The sequence below is a fragment of the Arachis hypogaea genome, chromosome 20 (assembly GCF_003086295.3).
Source record: "Arachis hypogaea cultivar Tifrunner chromosome 20, arahy.Tifrunner.gnm2.J5K5, whole genome shotgun sequence".
In the NCBI taxonomy this organism is placed as follows: domain Eukaryota; kingdom Viridiplantae; phylum Streptophyta; class Magnoliopsida; order Fabales; family Fabaceae; genus Arachis; species Arachis hypogaea.
In genome coordinates this window covers 118,002,472-118,022,733 of record NC_092055.1, presented here as the reverse complement: position 1 = coordinate 118,022,733, position 20,262 = coordinate 118,002,472, and the positions used below count along the sequence as shown (strand labels likewise).

Below are 20,262 nucleotides of genomic sequence, written 5' to 3'. Positions count from 1 at the left end.
ATGAAGTCGGTGAGGCATTAGGCTTTAATTGCCATCCGAGTTTCGTACTTCAAGTCAAACTCGGAGAGTTCTATTGCCCACTAAACCATTCTCCCTGCAACATCCGTCTTTTGGAGGATTTGCTTCATGGGTTGGTTCGTTTGGACTCTTATTGTGTGGGCTTGGAAGTAAGGTCGTAACCTCCATGAGGCTGTTACTAAGGAGTAGGCAAACTTCTCTAGTTTGTGGTACCTTAGTTCAGGGCCTTGTAGAACTTTGCTGGTGAAGTACACTGGATGCTGCCCGACCTCATCCTCTCGTATCAGGGCTGATGATACAGCTTTGTCTGCTACAGACAAGTATAGAACGAGCTCTTCCCCCACTAGAGGTCGGGTCAGGATTGGAGGTTGGCTCAAGAACCTTTTGAACTCCTGGAATGCTTCTTCGCATTCTGGAGTCCAGTCAAACTGATATCCCTTTCTTAGTAGCGAGAACAGTGGAAGGGATCTTAATGCTGATCCTGCCAAAAACTTGGAGAGGGCTGCAAGTTGACCATTCAATTGTTGAACCTCTCTTAAGCAAGTCGGGCTTTTCATTTTCAGGATGGCTTTGCATTTATCGGGATTTGCTTCAATCCCCCTTTGCGTCAGCATAAGCCCCAGGAATTTTCCAGCCTCCACCGCGAAGGTACACTTTGCTGGATTTAGCCTCATCCCATGCAACCTTATGGTGTTGAAGACTTGCGAGAGGTCTTTCAAGAGGTCGGTTTCTTCCCTGATTTTTACTAGCATGTCGTCTACGTAGACTTCCATTAAGTTCCTGAGGTGGGGAGTGAACACCTTATTCATCAGCCTTTGATATGTCGCCCCGGCATTTTTTAATCCAAATGGCATGACCACATAGCAGTAGTTTTCTCAAGGCGTGATGAAGGATATTTTTTCCTGATCCGACTTGTACATCGGGATCTGGTTGTATCCCGAGTAGGCATCCATAAACGACAAGAATTGATACCCCGAGCTAGAGTCCACTAGAGTATCAATGCTTGGAAGTGGATAGGGGTCTTTGGGACATACCTTATTCAGGTCAGTATAGTTGACACACATCCTCCATTTGCCGTTTTGCTTCTTGACTAGCACTATGTTTGCTAGCCATGTTGGATATTTAACTTCTCTGATGAAGCCGACTTCCAGGAGTGCTTGTACCTGCTCTTCCACCGCTTGAGCTTGTTCCGGGCCGAGCTTGTGCCTATGCTGCTGTACAGGTTGTGACCCCGGATATACTAAGAGTCTGTGGGACATGAGCTCGGGGTCTATCCCTGGCATGTCGGAAGCTTTCCAGGCAAAGAGGTCAGAATTATCTCTTAGGAGTTTTTTCAACCTTTGCTTTAGGTTTTCCTCCAAGTTGGCTCCTATGTTGGTATTTTTTCCTTTATCTTCGCCGATCTGTACTTCTTCAGTTTTTCCACCTGGTTGTGGCCGCAGCTCTTCTTTAGCTCTCGCGCCGCCGAGATCTATGGTGTGTACTTCCTTGCCTTTTTCTCTCAGGTTCAGGCTTTCATTGTAGCATTTTCTTACCAATTTCTGGTCTCCCCGTACCGTAGCTATCCCCGCATATGTCGAGAATTTTATGCAAAGGTGAGGGGTAGATACCACTGCTCCGAGTTGATTTAGGGTAGTTCTGCCAATCAAGGCATTATATGTTGACCCTACGTCGATAACTATTAAGTCTATGCTCAGAGTTTTGGATTTTTCCCCTTTTCCAAAGGTTGTGTGGAGGGGAAGGAATCCTAGTGGTTTTATTGGCGTGTCGCCTAGTCCATACAGGGTATCGGGGTAAGCCCTCAACTCTTTTTCATCCAACCCTAGTTTGTTGAACGCGGGATTGAAAAGGATGTCTGCTGAGCTCCCTTAGTCTACTAAAGTTCTGTGGAGATGGGCATTTGCCAGGATCATGGTTATCACCACTGGATCATCGTGTCTAGGAATTACTCCTTGCCCATCTTCTTTTATAAATAAGATGGTTGGGAGGTCGGCTGCTTCATTCCCGACCTGATAAACTCGCTTGAGGTGTCTCTTGCGAGATGACTTGGTGAGTCCTCCTCCCGCAAATCCTCCCGAGATCATATGTATGTGTCTCTCGGGAGTTTGTGGTGGCGGGTCTCTTCTATCCCCGTCATCTCGCTTTCTTTTCCCATGATTGTCTGACCTTTCCATGAGATATCTATCAAGTCGGCCTTCTCTGGCCAACCTTTCTATCACATTTTTGAGGTCGTAGCAATTATTTGTTGAGTGGCCATACATCTTATGGTACTCACAGTAATCACTACGGTTTCCTCCCTTTTTATTCTTGATGGGTCTAGGAGGTGGCAGTCTTTCAGTATTGCAGATTTCTCTGTATACATCCACTATGGAAACTTTTAGAGGAGTATACGAGTGATATCTCATTGGTCTGTCGAGACTGACTTCCTCTTTTTTCTTGGACTCCCTTTCTTTCTCTTTTATCGAGTGGGGGTGCCCAGGTCGCCAACTCGACTCCCGTAGTCTGGCATTCTCCTCCATGTTGATGTACTTTTCTGCTCTTTCTTGTACATCACTCAAAGAGGTGGGGTGCCTTTTTGATATGGACTGCGAGAAGGGACATTCTCTAAGTCCGTTTACTAGTCCCATGATGACTGCCTCAGTGGGCAGGTCTTGAATCTCCAAGCACGCTTTGTTGAACCTTTCCATGTAATCACGTAGAGGTTCTCCGACCTCCTGTTTTACTCTCAGGAGGCTCGGCGTGTGCTTTACTTTGTCCTTCTGGATGGAGAACCTCATTAAGAATTTTCTCGAGAGGTCCTCAAAGCTGGTAATCGACCTTGGGGGGAGGCTATCGAACCACTTCATCGCCGCTTCTGACAGGGTGGTCGGGAAAGCTTTGCAGCGAGTGGCATCAGAAGCATCAGCCAGGTACATCCGACTTTTCTTCGGGTCTGTGGTTCCGTCATAGAGGTTCATATCGGGGCTTTTGAAGTTTCTTGGAACTTTCGCCCTCATTGTGTCCTCACTGAACGGATCCTCTCCTCCCAGGTGCGACTCTTCTCGGTCGCCACGGGAATTCCGACTTCTAAGGGAAGATTCTAGCTTCAAGAGTTTTTCTTCTAACTCTTTTTGTTGCTCTATCTCTTCCCTGAAATTTTGCTCTACCTCTCGTTGTCGCTCTAATTCCTGTTCCAACTGTTCCAAACGACCTTGGTGACCATGGACCAACCCCATTAGTTCGGCCGTATGGGGTGGCCCTTCCTTTCCCGATTCGCGTCCATCCGAGGAGTTTACCTTTGGGTTTTTTAACCCAGATGTGCCTTCTCTATGCTGGTCGTTGGCCCCTGGTGAAGGGTCAGGTCTGCGTCATTATTTTCAGTGTCCAGATTTTCCTGTTCGGAATCAGACGCTGTATTGCCATTCTCTGGAGAATTGTCCGCCATTACTGGTTGATCTCTCGGGTCCCCGGCAACGGCACCAATGTTACGATGAGTAACTGGAGATTGATGGGCTGGACTCGTTAGGCTGGCCCAATCGTCTGAGGAGAGAAGCCTTCGCAGGAAATTGCGCTTTTGGGCCTCCGTCCGACTTGTGAGTATGAGTGAATGGGGGGTGGTACCTGTAAAGACACTCAGATGCCTAAGTCAGCAAGGGTGTAAGCAGGTTTAAAGAGTATTGGGACTTAGAGATACCTGAGAGGTGTCAGTATATTTATAGTGGTGAACCAATAACCACCGTTGAGGTAGCTCCACCTTTTAAGATGGGTAACCGTCCTTTTATCTTAGGAAAGTTGAGATATGACTCCTGAAAGTGGGTTGAGAAATTTTAGGGGCAGTTATTTTAGTGTTATCTGCCAGCTAATTCTCGTTCCCGACTTCTTTAGAGCAGGTCGTAGTGGGAACCGACTTCAAGGAGAAAGTTGGTGTGAAATAAGGACCAACTCCTTGGATTGGGCATTTTTTTTAGACCTAAGCCTTAGCATTGGGTTATGATATGAACAGTAACATTATTCTTTTAATTTTTAATTTTTTATTTTATTGATATTATATTTATAGCTGGCCCATATACGGGCTCTCTGCAATAAAATATGAAAGTATTTATTAAATAGTCCATGAATTGTTCCGGTCCGAGCCTAAAATGCCAAACAAACAGGTACACGAGGGTTTTGCTCCTTATTCCGGAATTAGGGTTGCAGTGTTACCAAACGCGCACCAATTTCACGAAACTGTTGAGCTCACCACTCTAGCGCCACCGTTAATAGCTTCAATCTTTCTATCACACTAAGACCACTTCTAGCTTTACTAAGCCTTTAACCTTCAAAGCTCTGATCTTTTTCCAATTCCAATGACTTAGTTCTTGCCGGCATTTGTCTCTTTCTTCTCTTTTTTTGAAGGTGATTTTTTTAACATTTTGTGATAGTATGAACTATGAATTTTCTTTCTTGACAGTGTCATTAACGCAGAAAAACTTTTGTGTTTTCTTTTGTAAGGATTGAACGTGATGGGTAGCCAAGTTGCTTCAACCAATGATCGTTCAAGGATGCATTGGACCCCATCAATGGAACGTTATTTTATTGATGTTATGTTGGAGCATGTGCAAAGAGGGAATAGAGTTGGATACACCTTCAACAAGCATGCTTGGAGTGACATGCTGGCAAGGTTCAATGCCAAATTCGGTTCCCAATGTGACAAGGATGTGTTGAAGTCTCGGTATTCTAGTTTGTGGAAGCAGTTCCATGATGTCAAGAACATTCTTTGTCATGCTGGTTTTTCATGGGATGCTGCAAGGCAAATGGTGGTGGCTGATGATGTTTCTTGGGATGAATACCTCGAGACTCAAACTGATGCAAGATGTTACAGGACAAAACCAGTGCTGAATTTCGATGATTTGTGTGTGATATATAGTCATACAAGTGCTGATGGAAGGTATAGTTTATCAAGCCATGATGCATGTGTTAATTCTGAAGTTCAAAGAGGTGAGTTACTGTTACTTTAACTATCTTCTTTTTTTTCCTTCTATGCTTGTTTAGAAATATTATTATACATAATACATTGCTGTTAAAAATAACTTAGAATTTAGAATCAGTGATGTGTTATGCAACTTGTATATTAGGTGATGGAATGGGAAGCAATGCTGTATTGAATAGTGGTCTGAGAACAGATTGGAGTGCTTCAATGGACCAGTATTTTATAGAGCTTTTGCTTGATCAACTGAGCAGGGGCAACATAATCAATCATCAGTTCAGTAAAAAGGCTTGGACAGATATGCTTGACATGTTTAAGGCTAAATTTGGCTCTCACTTTTGTAAGAGGATTTTGAAGAATCGACTGAAGAAACTGTTGAAGTATTACTGTGACATAACAAACCTTTTAAAACAAGGATTTTTATGGGATGATCAACAACGAATGATTGCTGCTGATGAAAGTGTCTGGGATGCTTATGTCAAGGTATATTATCGAGGGAGATTCGGGTGTGATAGGGGTTGGGGTGAGGAGGAGTATGAGCTCATATACATGTTTCCTGTGCCTGACTGACTAAAAAAAATTCTTGTAGGCACATCCACATGCACGAACATATAGATTGAAAATTTTGCCAAACTATCGTGATTTAGAATTAATATTCAGAAATGTATCTGATGATGAGATCAGTAATTTGCATCAGGAACAAAGTCATGACGTGACATCAGGAAAAAAGGCTGGTGAGTTGCAACTTAGAGGTTTCTATCATTTGGATTTATGTTTTATGGAAAACTAGCAATATGGTCCATAATTCAATAACCCCATGGCATTTAGACACAGGGACTTTATTTACATTTATCCCATTTATGACATTGAATAATGAAAATTAATAATTATAAGACGTCTTATATTTTATAGTTTATATTTGACGCCTTAAGATAATTGGAGAACCGAGTTGTTACGCCAATGATGTGTTTCTTTCTGAAGGTGAAGGAAAAGGATGCCGCAATCCTAGTGGATCTGATCGTACTAGAACATATTGGACACCACCAATGGATCAATGCCTTATTGACTTGTTATTAAAGCAGGTGAAAAGTGGAAACAGGCTTGGGCAGACATTCATTACCCAGGCTTGGAATGACATGATTACCTCATTCAATGCACAATTCAAATCTCAATGTGACAAAGAAGTTCTGAAGAATCGTTACAAACATTTGAGGAAACAGTTTAATGATGTGAACAATCTTCTTCAGCAGAGTGGGTTCTCATGGGATGATAAGAGAGAAATAGTTGCTGCACAGGATCATGTTTGGCATGCTTATATAAAGGTGACCTATTTTGCACATTGATCAGCTGTCTCGGTTGTTCCTTGGTTAACAAAAAATTGCTGCAGGTACATCCTGAAGCTCGATCACTAAGAGTTAAAACTTTGCCAGGCTATCGCAAACTGTGTGTTATATTTGGAGAGGAATGCTCTGGTACAAGATATATCCAGTTATCGCGCAATGCAGACCCCAGTTGTGAAATGCCAATGTCGATAGCAGGTATTGACCGGTGATTATAGTGTGTTCGTATTTATCTTGTCATGTCTTACATTCACAACATTACCAATATTCATATTCTTAAGAACATTTATGATATAAAGGTGAACAGAAAAATAGCACTCTTCATGGTGTTTGTGGTGCTGCTTCTACAATAGATTGGACGGAATCAAAGGAATGCTGTTTTATTGACCTTATGATTGAGCAAGTAAATAGAAGAAATATGATTGGAAACTTGTTCAATGAGCAAGCTTGGACTCATATGACTGAAGCATTTTGCGCTAAATTCGGACATCAGTATGACAAGCAGTTTCTAGTGGATCAATATCTCTGCTTGATGAAACTACATGATGACATTGGCGATCTTCTCAGTCATGGTGGATTTGCATGGGATGAAACCCTACAAATTATAGTTGCCGAAAATGATACATGGGATGCATACATTAAGGTGGTGTCCTCTCCATTGACATTGTTTTTTGTTTGGTATAATGATTTTTAGTTGCCTTTATTGTTACCCTCAGTTAGTGCTAATAATCCATTTTCTTTATTTGATGTGCTTATTTTCGTTTGCAGAATAATTTGTAACTTACTAATTAACGATCTTATGACTGCAAATTGTTCCTGAAAACTATTTGCAGGATCACCCAGATGCCATCTCATATAGAAACAGGATTTTGTATCTTTACAATGATCTGCGCAAGGTATTTGGAAACATTGCGTCAGATGCGAGAGTGAGTTCTCAGGAGCAACTTCACCTGATGGATGCAAATGACATTGCCATTGAAATGGATATGGATGGAAACTTGGTTGTGAGTGACAACACTGAAATATTAAGTCAAGATAGAAGAGTTTCAAATGATGAAATGGATATGGTTGGAATATCAGGGAATTTGAATGTGACTAGTAACAATGGAATATCAAACCAAGATACAGAAAGGCCAAGGGAAATGGATATAAATGGAAGATCTGGAGATTTGGTTGTGACTGGAAAAAGAAACAAAATGGATACAAATGGATCGTGTCGAAAACCACAGCATGTTAAGAAAAGGCCGAGGGCAAAGGCAATGGACTCTAGACCTCCCAAGAAGAACATGAGAGTAAAAGAAGCATTGTCTGAGATGGCAAGTGCTGTGAAGTCATTGATGAACAACAAAGAGAGAAACGACTATAATTCCCCATTGGAGAATGCTTTGAGTGAACTTCAAGCTATGCCTGACATCGATGACGAGCTGGTAATGGATGCATGTGATCTATTGGAGGATGAGAGAATGGCCAAGATATTTCTAGCCTTGGATATCTCTTTGAGGAAGAAGTGGTTGCTTAGAAAGCTTCGTCAGTAACTCTGGCTGCTTGACTTTAACTCTCTATATAATATATTCAAGCGTAAGCTTAGCCTGTCAGGAATTATTTAATAGCGCTCTTTGATTATTCAATTAGATTGAACATTTTCATGTCCATATATATATAGCGCTCCTGCAAACCCCTCATAGTAAGAAAAAAGCGTTGAGTTCAATTATCCTTGATGAAGGCTTGAATTAATAAAAGTTGGGAAATATCTATTATTTGACCAATTAATTGGTGTCGTTGCATGCATGAACAAAATGTTGGGGATAACAAAAATGGAAAATTGGTTAATAACTTAACATTGACTAAAATGCAACCAAAAAGTATAGGTTATCTGATATTTGTGATTTAAGTATACAACTTCACCAGCACCAACTATTGAAGGTAGCTTGGTTCTGCACTTCTTGATATCTTTACAATAGTCGCTTTAAACAAAAAAAAAGAAAGAAAAAAGGATATCACATATCAGTAATCAATGTGCAAATTTATCAATGTGCAAATTTCTTCAAATGTCGCAATGTTCTTTGCTTAATCCACTGTCGATCATGTGGCATGTAAGCGTGAATGGAATGATCATAGCTGCGAGCAAAAACCAAACAGTCGTAGTAGTCACCAGAAAAGCAACGAGTACACAGAGAAAAGTAGAAAACCGAACAAACAAAACAATTGCTCAACTATAAACGTTACATTACGCTACACTATTTCTAAATTTTCCCTGAAGAGGGTCATGTTAGATAAGAAGCAGAATATGAGAATATAATACAACAACGCATGGTTTATTTTAGTTCATAACATCCTCTTTTCTCCAATTAAGATTCTATAAATGGTTTTGGAGCGCAAAAAGAAACGAAAACAACAACAAAACATTGTTCTACTAGATGGGAATGCCTATATGGATCATAGTTCATAGACAACAACACAATAGTGCCCTATCATAAAAACTTAAAATCAAATTAAAAAAAAAAAAAAGCAGCAGCAGCAGTAATAAGCAAGGTACTCAATTTGTTAAGGACTAGTAGTTGGTATAAATTGTCATTTATGACTCACGATCTTAGTTTTGACTAGCTTGATTAGTAGAGAAAACAACAATGCAGAACTCTACATCAGTCAATACTCAATAGAAAAAACAATGAGAAGGTCATGTGAAAATTTTCACGAGAGGATCCATTTTCCTTCCCATGCAAGATCAAAGCTAGGTGAAAATGAGCAAGTTACTAGTCAGTAGTTTGTGAAGATTACAAAGCACCGGTATATACTTCCTTCAATGTTTTCATTTTTTTGTTGCCACTCAGCAGATTATACTTTAATTTATACAAGTATAAAGCACAAAATGCAATAAATTATACATATATTATACTAAGAAATATGTGAGTATCAAAGCACTATATATGCATGCACATGATTTTAACAGAAGAAAAAAGAGGGAGAGATATACACAAGAGCACTCATGTCTGCAAGACCATCCATAAAGTTGTAGAGATCTGCAATATCATAAGAGAAATTTCGAATAGCTGGATTTAACTCCTTCAGTTTCCTCTCATACAATGCACATATACCTGTTGATTGATGAAGCACAATATTAATATCCAAATTCTCTACTTCACTGCACCAAATCCGTACAAGGCTTAACAAAGTCATATTATCCCCTATTTTCAAATTTCAATCATGATTATACAAGGATTTGATCCTCCTCAAACCCTAAATTCCCTGGAGATTACGTGGAACATAGTCGAAAAAGAAAGAAGAAAAAATATACCATCCATGGCCTGAGTGACTGATTCGAAATCCATGAAAGTTCGGGTTGCTCTGTTGTGAGAGCTCTGAATTAGAATGATGGTGTGGCGATTTGACTGCAGAATGCGAAAAGAACAGAAAGGTATAGGTTAAGAGAGAATGAACATGCAGAGTTTGAAAAACCTAATAAAACAGAGGATATGACAAATGAAATTCTGATAGGATCGTAACATAGACATAAATAATAAGTCTCTCACCATGTTTAACAGAAACAACAAGAACAGCAACAACGCGAATATCGCAGGAAGAAGAAAAAGAAGAGAGGCCGGGGTCGTTGCAGAAACGCAAGGTACCTCAACAGCAAGTTCACACAATCACACTTCATCGCCCACTCTACTACTGCCACGTCACCACTCACCACTGGCCCCGCTTCATATTTTCTTTTCTTTTTCTCCTTAATTAAATTTTCATCGGAAAAGGAAAAGTTATCATGAAATGCTTCAATAAAATGTTTTTGATTTTTCATTATCAATCGGACAGTTTAACGACTAATATGTTAAAATATTAAATTTTATTTAAAATTTTATCGTTGGCTAATAAATTACTGTATACATAAGACAGAATTTTTTATCTCCAACGCTTGTTTAAACAGGCTAATGAGCTAACCATTAAACCAACTCAACTTGGTTATATTTTTATTAAATTTATTAAAAATATATACATCACACACATTAAAAATTGTGTGATTTTTTTATTAAAAAATAACAGAATAAAACCCCACTTCGATCCCTAATCATTTATGAAAAGGACCTAGCGTCTCTTAACCATTATAAAATAACAACACAACTCTTATCCATTCACTCCATGTGATCAAAAGGACTTTCTTGTAGGTTTTCGGGTAAATAGTAATCGAAAAAGTCTACATGTACTAGTCACTCTTATACGTGGATTTACTATAGTTGATAGTACAAAAAAATATTTACATAATCATAAAAAACGTTGCCATTTTAATTCTAGTTCTTAAAAAGAGTAAACCCAAATGTTAATGTGAACCATAGATATCAAACCCTACCTTTAATGATGAACATGAAAGAGCATTCATCAGGTTCAATCTGTCGTCCATGGAAAGAAAAGTTGGTGAGCTCTTCAAGTAACAACTCTGACAATGTTGGCATAGTGGGGAAGAAGTTCACACACCCAACCTGCAATTGTGGAGTTTATGCAATTCTTTTTGAATCCAAGACATCAAATAATCCAAATAGGTTGTTCTTTGGTTGCTGTTATTTCAAGGTACATTAGTATTCACTCTATCTTATAATTTTTTCTGTAATTAGGTTCATTAAAAAATAATTATTCATAATTATAGGTTCCTTCAACACATTGCAAATATTTTAAGTAACTGGATGAGCTCATAACTGAATCTAACTATATGGTGGTGGAAGTGCAGAAGATGGAAGTTCATGGTAGATTAAAAGAGTTGGAGGACAAAATTGATGAAATGAAGATTAAACTATATGATAGAGTTAAAAAAAAAGATATACAAGACAAAATGGATGTATCATCATGCCATTTTTCATTGCTATTCTTTTTGGATTCTTTTTTACTGCACTTCAACCTAATAGAATGTAAAATATTGTAACTTTTTTGGGTATTAATGTTATAAGTTAGATGCACATTAAATATGGTGACTAAGATGTAAAGATTGTTGAAATTTGATAATGGAAAGATTGTTGTGAGTTAAATTATAAGTAAGAATGTGATTTATGGTCTTTTAGAATTTATCACTGTTTTGAGTTGAAGTGACAATTTCTCAGTGTTTTGTTATTTGAAGTATGTTTTCATATAATTTTATTGAATAAAAAATAAACCAAATTCAATAAGCAATGAAAATATTTAGCTTGAAACACAAATATTTAATATATAGAAAGTTACAAACTATTTACGGTATGTAATAACATCTCACAAAGACAACACCTACATGTCAATACATATTATCCCGTGATAACTAAACAACACAGATAATCTAAAGTGTTCATGTATTAGAAGTTCCAAAATACTTAACCAATACTATTCATAGTTTGCATTCAGATATAAGTTACAAAAAACTATCCAATTACTGTAAATACTAACACTAGCCTAATTATTATACCTTTGATTGTCTTTCCTTCTTCTTCTTTGGTTGCCAATTGGATCCCTTGAGGCTCCCTTACATGTCTTATAATAGTGACCTTTTTTCGCATTTGCTACATGTCACCTCGAAGGTCTTCTTCTCTTTATTCCCTGTTAACTGTTAATTGGCTCTCAAACACAGGATCAACAATACTTCTCTTCCTAGGACGACCGGGGGGGGGGGGGGGGGACTATAAGAGACATGCCGAATAGCGGCGGTTTATTTATGAATTTGCAGCGGTTTTAAATCGCCGCGAAACAAAATTCCAGCGGTTTCACAAGCGTTGTCTACTAGGGTTGGTGATTTGATTTTGCGACAGTTTCAATGAACCATTGGCACAACCACCGCAAATCAGGTTGACAATTTTGCGGCGGTTGCAGAACCGCCACTATTTTTTCAATGGATTAAAAAAACTGCGGCGGTTTTAAAACCGCCACAAATTTATGTTGGTTTTTTAAAAAAATTGCAACGATTTCGAACCGCCGCAATTTCATACACGAGATAAAAAAAAGGACCAACTACAATAGTTATAGCATTTTCATTACTATAACCTATTTTCTTTACATTATATTTATTAAATTTGAGATATTAACATAAAAAACACTAAATAAATAATATTAAATTTGTGGATAATTCCAAAACGTAACTAAAAAAAAACATTATTTTGTAAATTATTTATTCAAAAGATATTGAATAATACAAAATTACTATATTAAAAAAATTCTATTAGCTGGATCAAAGCTTTTAGTTGTTGCTTTGATCAAATTTAGTAAAGCTTTTAGTTTATGCAGCACCAGGAGCACTTATACTGACACCAAGGTCTCTATTAATTGTTGGTCCTCGACTAGACCTGCAAATTGTTTCCATCAATCATCCAATGATACAAAGCCAAAAGAACTAGTTTAATTAAAAAGAAAGGTATAAGAAGTCATTCAATTAGAAAATTTTCGGATTAAATATATCAAATGTATTCAATTTTCTCAAATGGAGATTCAACAACTGGACCATGATTCGTCAGAACAAGCTGTGTCCAAACAAAGAAAAATTAAAGAAATTCCTTTTGGTAAGATACTAGTTATCCATGATAATATGATCAGCTTGAATTATTGTTGATTTCATTTGTTTCATATAGCAACTATAATATATACTTTGGTTACCTCAACATCTCTCTTCTCAAGACTTTTGTGTAACTCTTCAAGGGCATGGATGCTACTGGTGTCTTTGTCAGTAACACCTGTACAAAGAACATAAATTATAAGTTAGTTAATGCTTATAGAAAACTAACAAACCAGAACAATATGTTCTTACTAGACATAAAAATCAGACAAAAACCAAGGTAGAATAGAGACACTCACGAGACATTTCAACAATCAAGAAGGAGTCTTGATAGTGTTTCAGGAAACACATTGTAAATTATTCCTATGTCACTGTCACTTATGCGAGATCTGTGATGAAAGATAATCATTAGAATATGTTCCAGAAGTGTAAGAAAATTGAAGAGAGGGGGGAGGCAAACTACAATTAAATGTTGTATTGAGTTTTACTATAAATTTTTGTATGCATTGAGTTTCATCTGAAGCTTGTTAACAAGGTGAATGAATTAAAGTAGGTACCGATACATACCCACTGAGATCAAGCAATTCTAAATTAGGGTAGCTAGAAGCAATATCAGCATCAGATGCTTCAGTAATTTCATATCCGAGAACAAGAGAAAGCATTCATAGCCCCCTATGATTCCACATTTAATGAATTTCAATAAGTTCACAAATCAAATGGATTTTGTATCACACATTAATTTATCATAACAAAATAGAAGAAAAACAAAACTGAAATGTTCATTGAATTTATGACAAATTGAAACCATTAAGTAGCCTTGTAATGAACTAAGGACCAAAAAGAAACAAGAATGTGTCTAGTATAAATTATCTAAATGAGATCACAAGTAGGAGGGTGGGAACGAATATTTCATGGCATGGTGAACAATTGATCCTAAGTAATATCTTAGGATTGCAAGCCATTCACAACAATAGCAGTTAAAACATGGAGTATCATTTATTAAGTGAAAATAAATAAGATTGTTAACATCCATATTCACTTTTTTTTATCTAAATAAACTGATTATATGAATAAGGTTCCTCATCCAAGTAAACTATACTTACGGTAATCATATTAGAATGAATACATACATACATACATACATACATACATACACATATATATATATATATAAATAAAAGTAGCTTCACTTTCATTAACCATCAATTCATCACACCAGGCCTACCTTATCCTATTACATACTTGTTTTATTTTCCAAAGTAACATGATTCCCTCAATTAGAATAATCCTCTCTCTTGGTTCCTTTCTTCAATTATTCATTTATTCCGCCACAGCAAAAACCTCATTCGGACCAAAAGCACTTGTTCTACCTGTAACCAAAGACATATCATTGTCCACACCCCAATATGTAACCCAAATCAAGCTAAGAACACTACTTGTGACGGTGAACCTAACCGTGGATCTCGGCAGCAGATATGTTTGGGTGAACTGCCAGCATGGCTATGTGTCATCAACATCGAAACTAGTGGCTTGTGGATCTGCTCAATGCTCACTCTTAAACCACTTCTTATTCCCACAAATGTGTGTTATACTTTTTGTTTTGCTTTTGCAGTGAATTAATTAATTAATCATGCACCATCAAATCTCACACAAATTGGTCAAAATTCATGCCAAATGCTATGGTGTAACAAAATTATTTACACACACGTCTACATCAATAAATGGTTAATACAAATGCTCTATCTCTTCACTTAGGATTGCAAATAAGCTAATTTTCAGAAATTTAGACCATGCTGTTATATGGTAAATCTAAGCATTATCTTCAGTAGCCTAGTTTATTAGTTGCTAAAATTGTTATGAGTAGCCTAGTTTAGACCAACTTTTTAAATTTAATTTTATCTTAAATTGTAGATCCTAAATCATAAACTCTTAACTCTAATTCCTAAATTATAAATTTAAACTCTAAAATTGGCTAATATTAACTGACTAAAACTTAGTTCTCTATACTTTCTCATAATTTGTGTTAACTATCATCGATGATCGATGCATGTGAAAGAGTAGAGTTACATGGTACCAATTAAGAGCCAAAAATTCAGGGGTTCAATTCCTATGTTATCCTTGAGGATCGTTCCTCACATGCTTTTGACACCAAAAATTCACATGAAAAGTATAGATCCCTGCTGAATGATAGTCAAAACTTTTAGTTTTTATAGTTTTGATAGGTTTCCTTGGGCAACTACAAGCTTCTTGAAATAGTTTATTTGGCTTGAATTTTTCTTAAAGTCATCCGTGTTTCAACATCTGGTGATGTTCGTTCATTAAAAATTATGATTGCTTTGAATTTCTATATGATTCTAAAAGCAATAAACACTAAGTAATCAAGACTCAGGGGATTAAAAATTGGGAGAAAATTAAATCAGAATGTTAAATTGGTGAAGAAAATTTTGGGCAAAGTAAGTCGATCAACGTTGTTCGAACCAAAATTCAGAAGACACAGAGATAAAATTGATGCAAAAATAATTTATCAACAGCCACTCAAATTAAATTGGGGCAAGGGAGAATAACGAACCAGAGAGAGGGGAGAGAGGGCGATCAGCAACGCACAACAGGGCAAGGGCAAGGGCAAGGGGGAAGGCTGCCGACGATGACACCGGGAAGGATGGTTGGGGCGACCGCCGACGACATTACAGACGTGCACAGAGGAAGGAGAAGACTTGGATGACCCCTTTCACTTTACCTTCGCGCGTGGGAGCTACACGCGGAGGGAGGAGATCAGTGACGGGGAAGAACGACGACATCAGACGTGGTAGCTGGAACTGACGGAGGGAAGAGTCACGATGGCGGGGGAAGGAGACCAGTGATTGGTGCCTTTGCTCTGCTGGGGTTCACGCGAAAAGGATGAAGGTTAATGGCGCCGAAATATTTTGGTTGGGGGGTATTTTAATGAAACAAAGCCCCCTCCCCCAAGGTTATTGGTTGCGGTTGGGGACGTAAACAGCCAGCAAATCCGATCAATTGGAGCAGAGTTTGATTATGCAACAAGAACCGCAGCAACCCAGTGGATTTGTGGCATTTTGGAAAAATGCTGGTAATTTTCGATTGCTAAGTCCCGTCTCTCTTGTAGTGGGGGGTTTCTTGATGGCAGGTGCCACAGGCCTAAGAGCATCTAATATCTCCCAAAATTTCTCACTATTTACAAATTGAATTGTTATACCATAAGTGGCACATATGGCATCCATGGTAAGTCACTCATGCACAAAATCTTCAGACTTCAAGTTAAGCTTTCGTAGCTTAGATATTGCAACAACTGCAAGTTCACAGCCTCATCCCTATCCAAAATATGTCTTCTTATCTTCACATATCTCTTATTTTTCTTCTTCTTGGTTTTAGGAGATAAGCCATCATCATCATTAACTTTTTTCTTCACAGGTGTCACAGTCTTCTTCTTGGTTTTAGGATATAAGCCATTATCTTCATTAACTTTTTTCTTCACATATGTCACATCTTCTTCTTAGGTGTTGCTCTCTTCTTCTTAAATGTCATTGTCTTTTTTTTAGGTGTGTCCTTCTTACACTTATTCCTGGACCTATTTCTTGAGCTTAACTCCTCACTACTATTGCTACTGAGTGTCTCATAACTAGGTGGGGGAGGCTTATAAGCCTCATCTTCAGCGCTCTCATAGCCATCATCAGTGGAGGAATCACTCAACTCTACAGGAATATCTCCTGCTTCATTCATAACTGGCTGGCTCACAAGATGATCAAAATACATATACAACTCATCAGTTTTCAAATTTGTCATCTTGTTATCACATATCTAGTTAATTTCTGTCACTTTTTAAAATGTGGAGGCCAGACTCTAGGTCAGAGACAATAGAGTCTTGCCAATACATAGTCTTATACTCTATATAGCCTAGACTTTTGAACATCTCCTCTAAATTCTTAAAATTAACAAAGTCAATATCCAACTTGAGAAATCTCTCCACCTTACCATCAAGATAGCATAGCACTCCATTGTCGTCTCTTTCAAACCACCCTCCATGGTGAAATATTGGTATAATCTCAACAGACATCTGCAATATATAAAGTTTACTGAATAAGGCACAAATAAATTATAATTAACAGACATTAATATACCCAAAATAGACAAAAAAGCTTTACCCGAGGTAATAATCCAACCCTAGTGAAAGTGATTGCTCTTGACAAATGTAAAATAATACATATATCATGCTTTATGGTGGTCTATGGGAAAAATATTTGTTTCAAATAAACAAATGAAGGATCACACTGATGTGGTTTATAAGCTGTTGAAAAAACTAACCTCAAAGAACGGACATACAACTCCGTCAACAACACGTCACCACCTGCGTCAGCAAACACCACGTTACTACGCAGTTACCTCGCCCTCGCCGGCTCTCCTTCATCGTCATTTCTGGCGGAAAGTCTGATACTCTCTAGGGTTTACGGTAATTCTATGTGTGAGATGAGGGCAAAGAGTGAGAGTGTGTGATATGTTAGGGAGAGAATGAGGAATGTCTCTTAAAATCTGGTTCCACAGTGAATCAAAACGGCAATGTTTTCCATGATTGTGCAGGAACCTAATTGTCTCATCAAATTGTTTGAATCCACGTCAGAGAGTTACCGTTACACGTAGGATTTTTCGGTTATATTTCACGGAAGAACTATTACAGGGTCCTTTTGGTCATACAGAGTGAATGGATAAAGGTCGCGTTATAATGGTCAGGGAGCACCAGGTCTTTTTCGTAAATGGTTAGGGACCGGGGTGGGGTATTACTCAAAATAACATTCAGTTTACTAAAATTTTATTGAAGTAACTAAGTTGGGTTGGTCTAGTGGTTAGCTCACTAGCCCGCTTAAGTAAGTATCAGGAATTTAAATCCCGTCTTATGCATGTAGCAACCCATTAACCAGCAACAAATCCTTAAATGAAGCTTAATCGAAAATACCATAGAAACCAAAATTTAATAAAAATATTTATTGTTCATTTAATTCTACTTTTTATCAAAAAAAAAATCTTTTAATTTAACCACTTTTTTTATCCAAAACATAATTAAAGGAAAGGACTTTGTGTTTTAACAAACAATAACACAACTTACTTTTTAAATGGAATAAGTGGTGTAAATTTTGAAAACCAGTGAATAAGATGTAGTATATATACGTTGCTTGCTTTTGACCTGTGAAGAAGAAAGGTGTTACTTGACATATTATATTATTGTTGCAAAACGTAATATGTTTTTTTTCACATCATACAAAAAGTAAAATAATAACTTAAAAAGAAAAATCTTTTTGCAACCTACAACAAAACAATAAATAAGAAATTAAAAAACATTTTTGCAACCTCATTACAGAACTACTAATTTTACCGATCGCCAAATCGTTTTAACTAATTTTATCAGTTAAAAAAGTGTTGTCAAAAATAAATAAATAAATAAATAATAAAAAATAAAAAAAATGCATCGTTGCCATGTTTGGGCCTCTTTGTTGGGTTTCTAACCTATTAACTGTTATGTTTTTGAGATTTTTTTTGGCTCAATCGTTATTGGGTCTTAAGAAATCTAAATATAGGGTTGGACTGATTCAGGGGTTAGTTCACTGTTTGCTTAAATAAGTATTGAAGGTTTGAATCTCGCCTTGTGCATACCTGGTAGAGGGACATGGGTGAATGCGGATCGGATCGGATATGGCTAAAATTTCGATCCGATCCGCACTTAAATCATCGGATCCAATATCCACAGTTTTTTAGCTTGGATCTGATCCGCACATTTGCGGATCGAATAAGATATATCCGCAAAACATAAAAATACCTTTTAAAAGCTTATTTTTATTTAAATGTTTACTTTTTTAAAATAATATTAAACATACTTTTTTTAAATAATAAAAATAAAATAATACAACATATATAATAATTATTAGTTGAAATAAAATATAAAAAGAATATTTACTTATTTATTTATTTTTGTGGATACACGGATACCTACATAAAATCCACAATCCGATCTTATTAGTGTGCGGATCCGATCCGATCCGATATCCGCAAATTTCAGATCGAATTCGGATAAATATCGCAGATATGCAGAATGAATCCGATTCATGAACACTCCTAAAGAACACCGTGAGAAACCAAACCAAAAAAAAAAGTTAATAGGCCGAACCTGTCAGTAAAACATAATTCACAAGTGACAACAAACATAATTTGCAACTCTGTTGGCAAAAAAAAAAAATAATAATGAGTGCTATAGTGCTTAAAATTTAGTGTCTAATTTATTAAAAAATAATAAATTAATATCTCATTTAAAATATATAAAATTAAATAAATTTTAAATGTTTAATATTTATCTTAAAAAAGAAATTTAAGAAGTTCGACACGAAAATAAAAAAAAATTTAAAAATTGGCCAAAAATAATCCCTTGGAAACAATATGACCGCATCTTAGGAATTTTTATGACCAAAATCAAAGGAACAGTTTTTCTTCCGAAGAGAGCTAAGTAAATCCCCGTAATAGTCCCTGAGATTCGCGTGAATACTCAATGTAGTCCTCAAGATCCTGATTTTTCCATAGTAGTCCTCCAGATAGAGTTCCGAGTACTTATAATAGTCCCTGAACATATTTCTGGTGATGAGTCATCGCCGGAGTGCTTACGTGGCGTCGTTTTGCCACGCTCGATGGGTCCAACAGCTAGCTTAGCTGGCTCGTTTCTAATTTATACCCACATTGGTCCCTCCCTCTATATTTAACCCTAAATTTCAAAATCCAAATCCCTAATCTTCTTCTCCGACAGCTCCCAGTCTCTGAGATTCCTGATGTCTAACCTTCAAATTACCAATATTTGATAGCTTCCCATTCATGCATATGCCAGACATCATCAAATACTACCAGGTACCTCCTCCTTTGCAACATGTCCTTGATAATCAACTTCAGCTTATCGCTCCTCATGCTTTTCAGGCCATCTGGAATCGGTCTTCTTATTTCGGAAAAGATTTTCTGGACCAAGTCTCTGAGAAGCTCCTCGATTTTGACAATGCCTATGTAAAAACAATCACATGTATAATTTGTTGAATATTTAAAGACTTAGGATCAAAGACTTACGATGCCATATACAAGCGGGGATGATTCTTAACAAGAGTGTCCATTTCATCATATGATTCGACCCCAGTTTGCCATATAATGTACAAGCAACTATTTTTCCCCAGCATCTGATAATACGAATTCAGCATTGTGATGTTGACAACATTTGCGCCATAAAACCCTCCAAGAAATACCAAAACCTTTGCTTTACACTCACTCGTCTTCCGATACCTTGAAAAGAAATGCGACCTTGCTGTCGCCTTTAAAACTTTATTCCTCAGCAACAATCTCACCGGATTTCTGCACACCACACACTTCTCCTTTGGGAAGCTATCAGCAATTGAGTTGAAAGCCACGAAGATAGCATCAGCAAA

The 20,262-nt window shown here is 37.3% G+C and overlaps 2 protein-coding genes across 2 annotated transcripts; one reads left to right on the top strand and one right to left on the bottom strand.

Moving 5' to 3' along the window:
* The first annotated feature begins 4,088 nt into the window (after nucleotides 1–4,088).
* Nucleotides 4,089–8,069, top strand: LOC112783073 (uncharacterized). Its single transcript, XM_025825831.3, has 8 exons — nucleotides 4,089–4,392; nucleotides 4,489–4,974; nucleotides 5,112–5,446; nucleotides 5,553–5,697; nucleotides 5,945–6,285; nucleotides 6,351–6,501; nucleotides 6,603–6,946; nucleotides 7,137–8,069. Exons 2-8 carry the CDS (start codon nucleotides 4,500–4,502, stop codon nucleotides 7,836–7,838), a joined length of 2,493 nt encoding a protein of 830 aa, XP_025681616.1. The 5' UTR covers nucleotides 4,089–4,392; nucleotides 4,489–4,499; the 3' UTR covers nucleotides 7,839–8,069.
* Nucleotides 8,070–8,118: 49 nt separating this feature from the next.
* Nucleotides 8,119–10,099, bottom strand: LOC112783074 (enhancer of rudimentary homolog). The gene is made up of 4 exons (XM_029296314.2): nucleotides 9,834–10,099; nucleotides 9,599–9,692; nucleotides 9,278–9,398; nucleotides 8,119–8,421 (listed from the first exon to the last, which is right to left on the bottom strand). Exons 1-4 carry the CDS (start codon nucleotides 9,834–9,836, stop codon nucleotides 8,331–8,333), a joined length of 309 nt encoding a protein of 102 aa, XP_029152147.1. The 5' UTR covers nucleotides 9,837–10,099; the 3' UTR covers nucleotides 8,119–8,330.
* Between the last annotated feature and the right edge of the window lie 10,163 nt (nucleotides 10,100–20,262).

Excerpts from the sequence above, each read along its gene's own strand:
- LOC112783073 (XM_025825831.3), top strand. The coding sequence starts at position 4,500 with ATGGGTAGCCAAGTTGCTTCAACCAATGATCGTTCAAGGATGCATTGG. Across the intron at positions 5,447-5,552 it reads TCTGGGATGCTTATGTCAAG|GCACATCCACATGCACGAAC; the intron begins GTATATTATCGA and ends AAATTCTTGTAG. Across the intron at positions 6,502-6,602 it reads AATGCCAATGTCGATAGCAG|GTGAACAGAAAAATAGCACT; the intron begins GTATTGACCGGT and ends TATGATATAAAG.
- LOC112783074 (XM_029296314.2), bottom strand. Across the intron at positions 9,399-9,598 it reads AGTCACTCAGGCCATGGATG|GTATATGTGCATTGTATGAG; the intron begins GTATATTTTTTC and ends ATCAATCAACAG. Across the intron at positions 8,422-9,277 it reads GCAGACATGAGTGCTCTTGT|CTATGATCATTCCATTCACG; the intron begins GTATATCTCTCC and ends TTTTGCTCGCAG.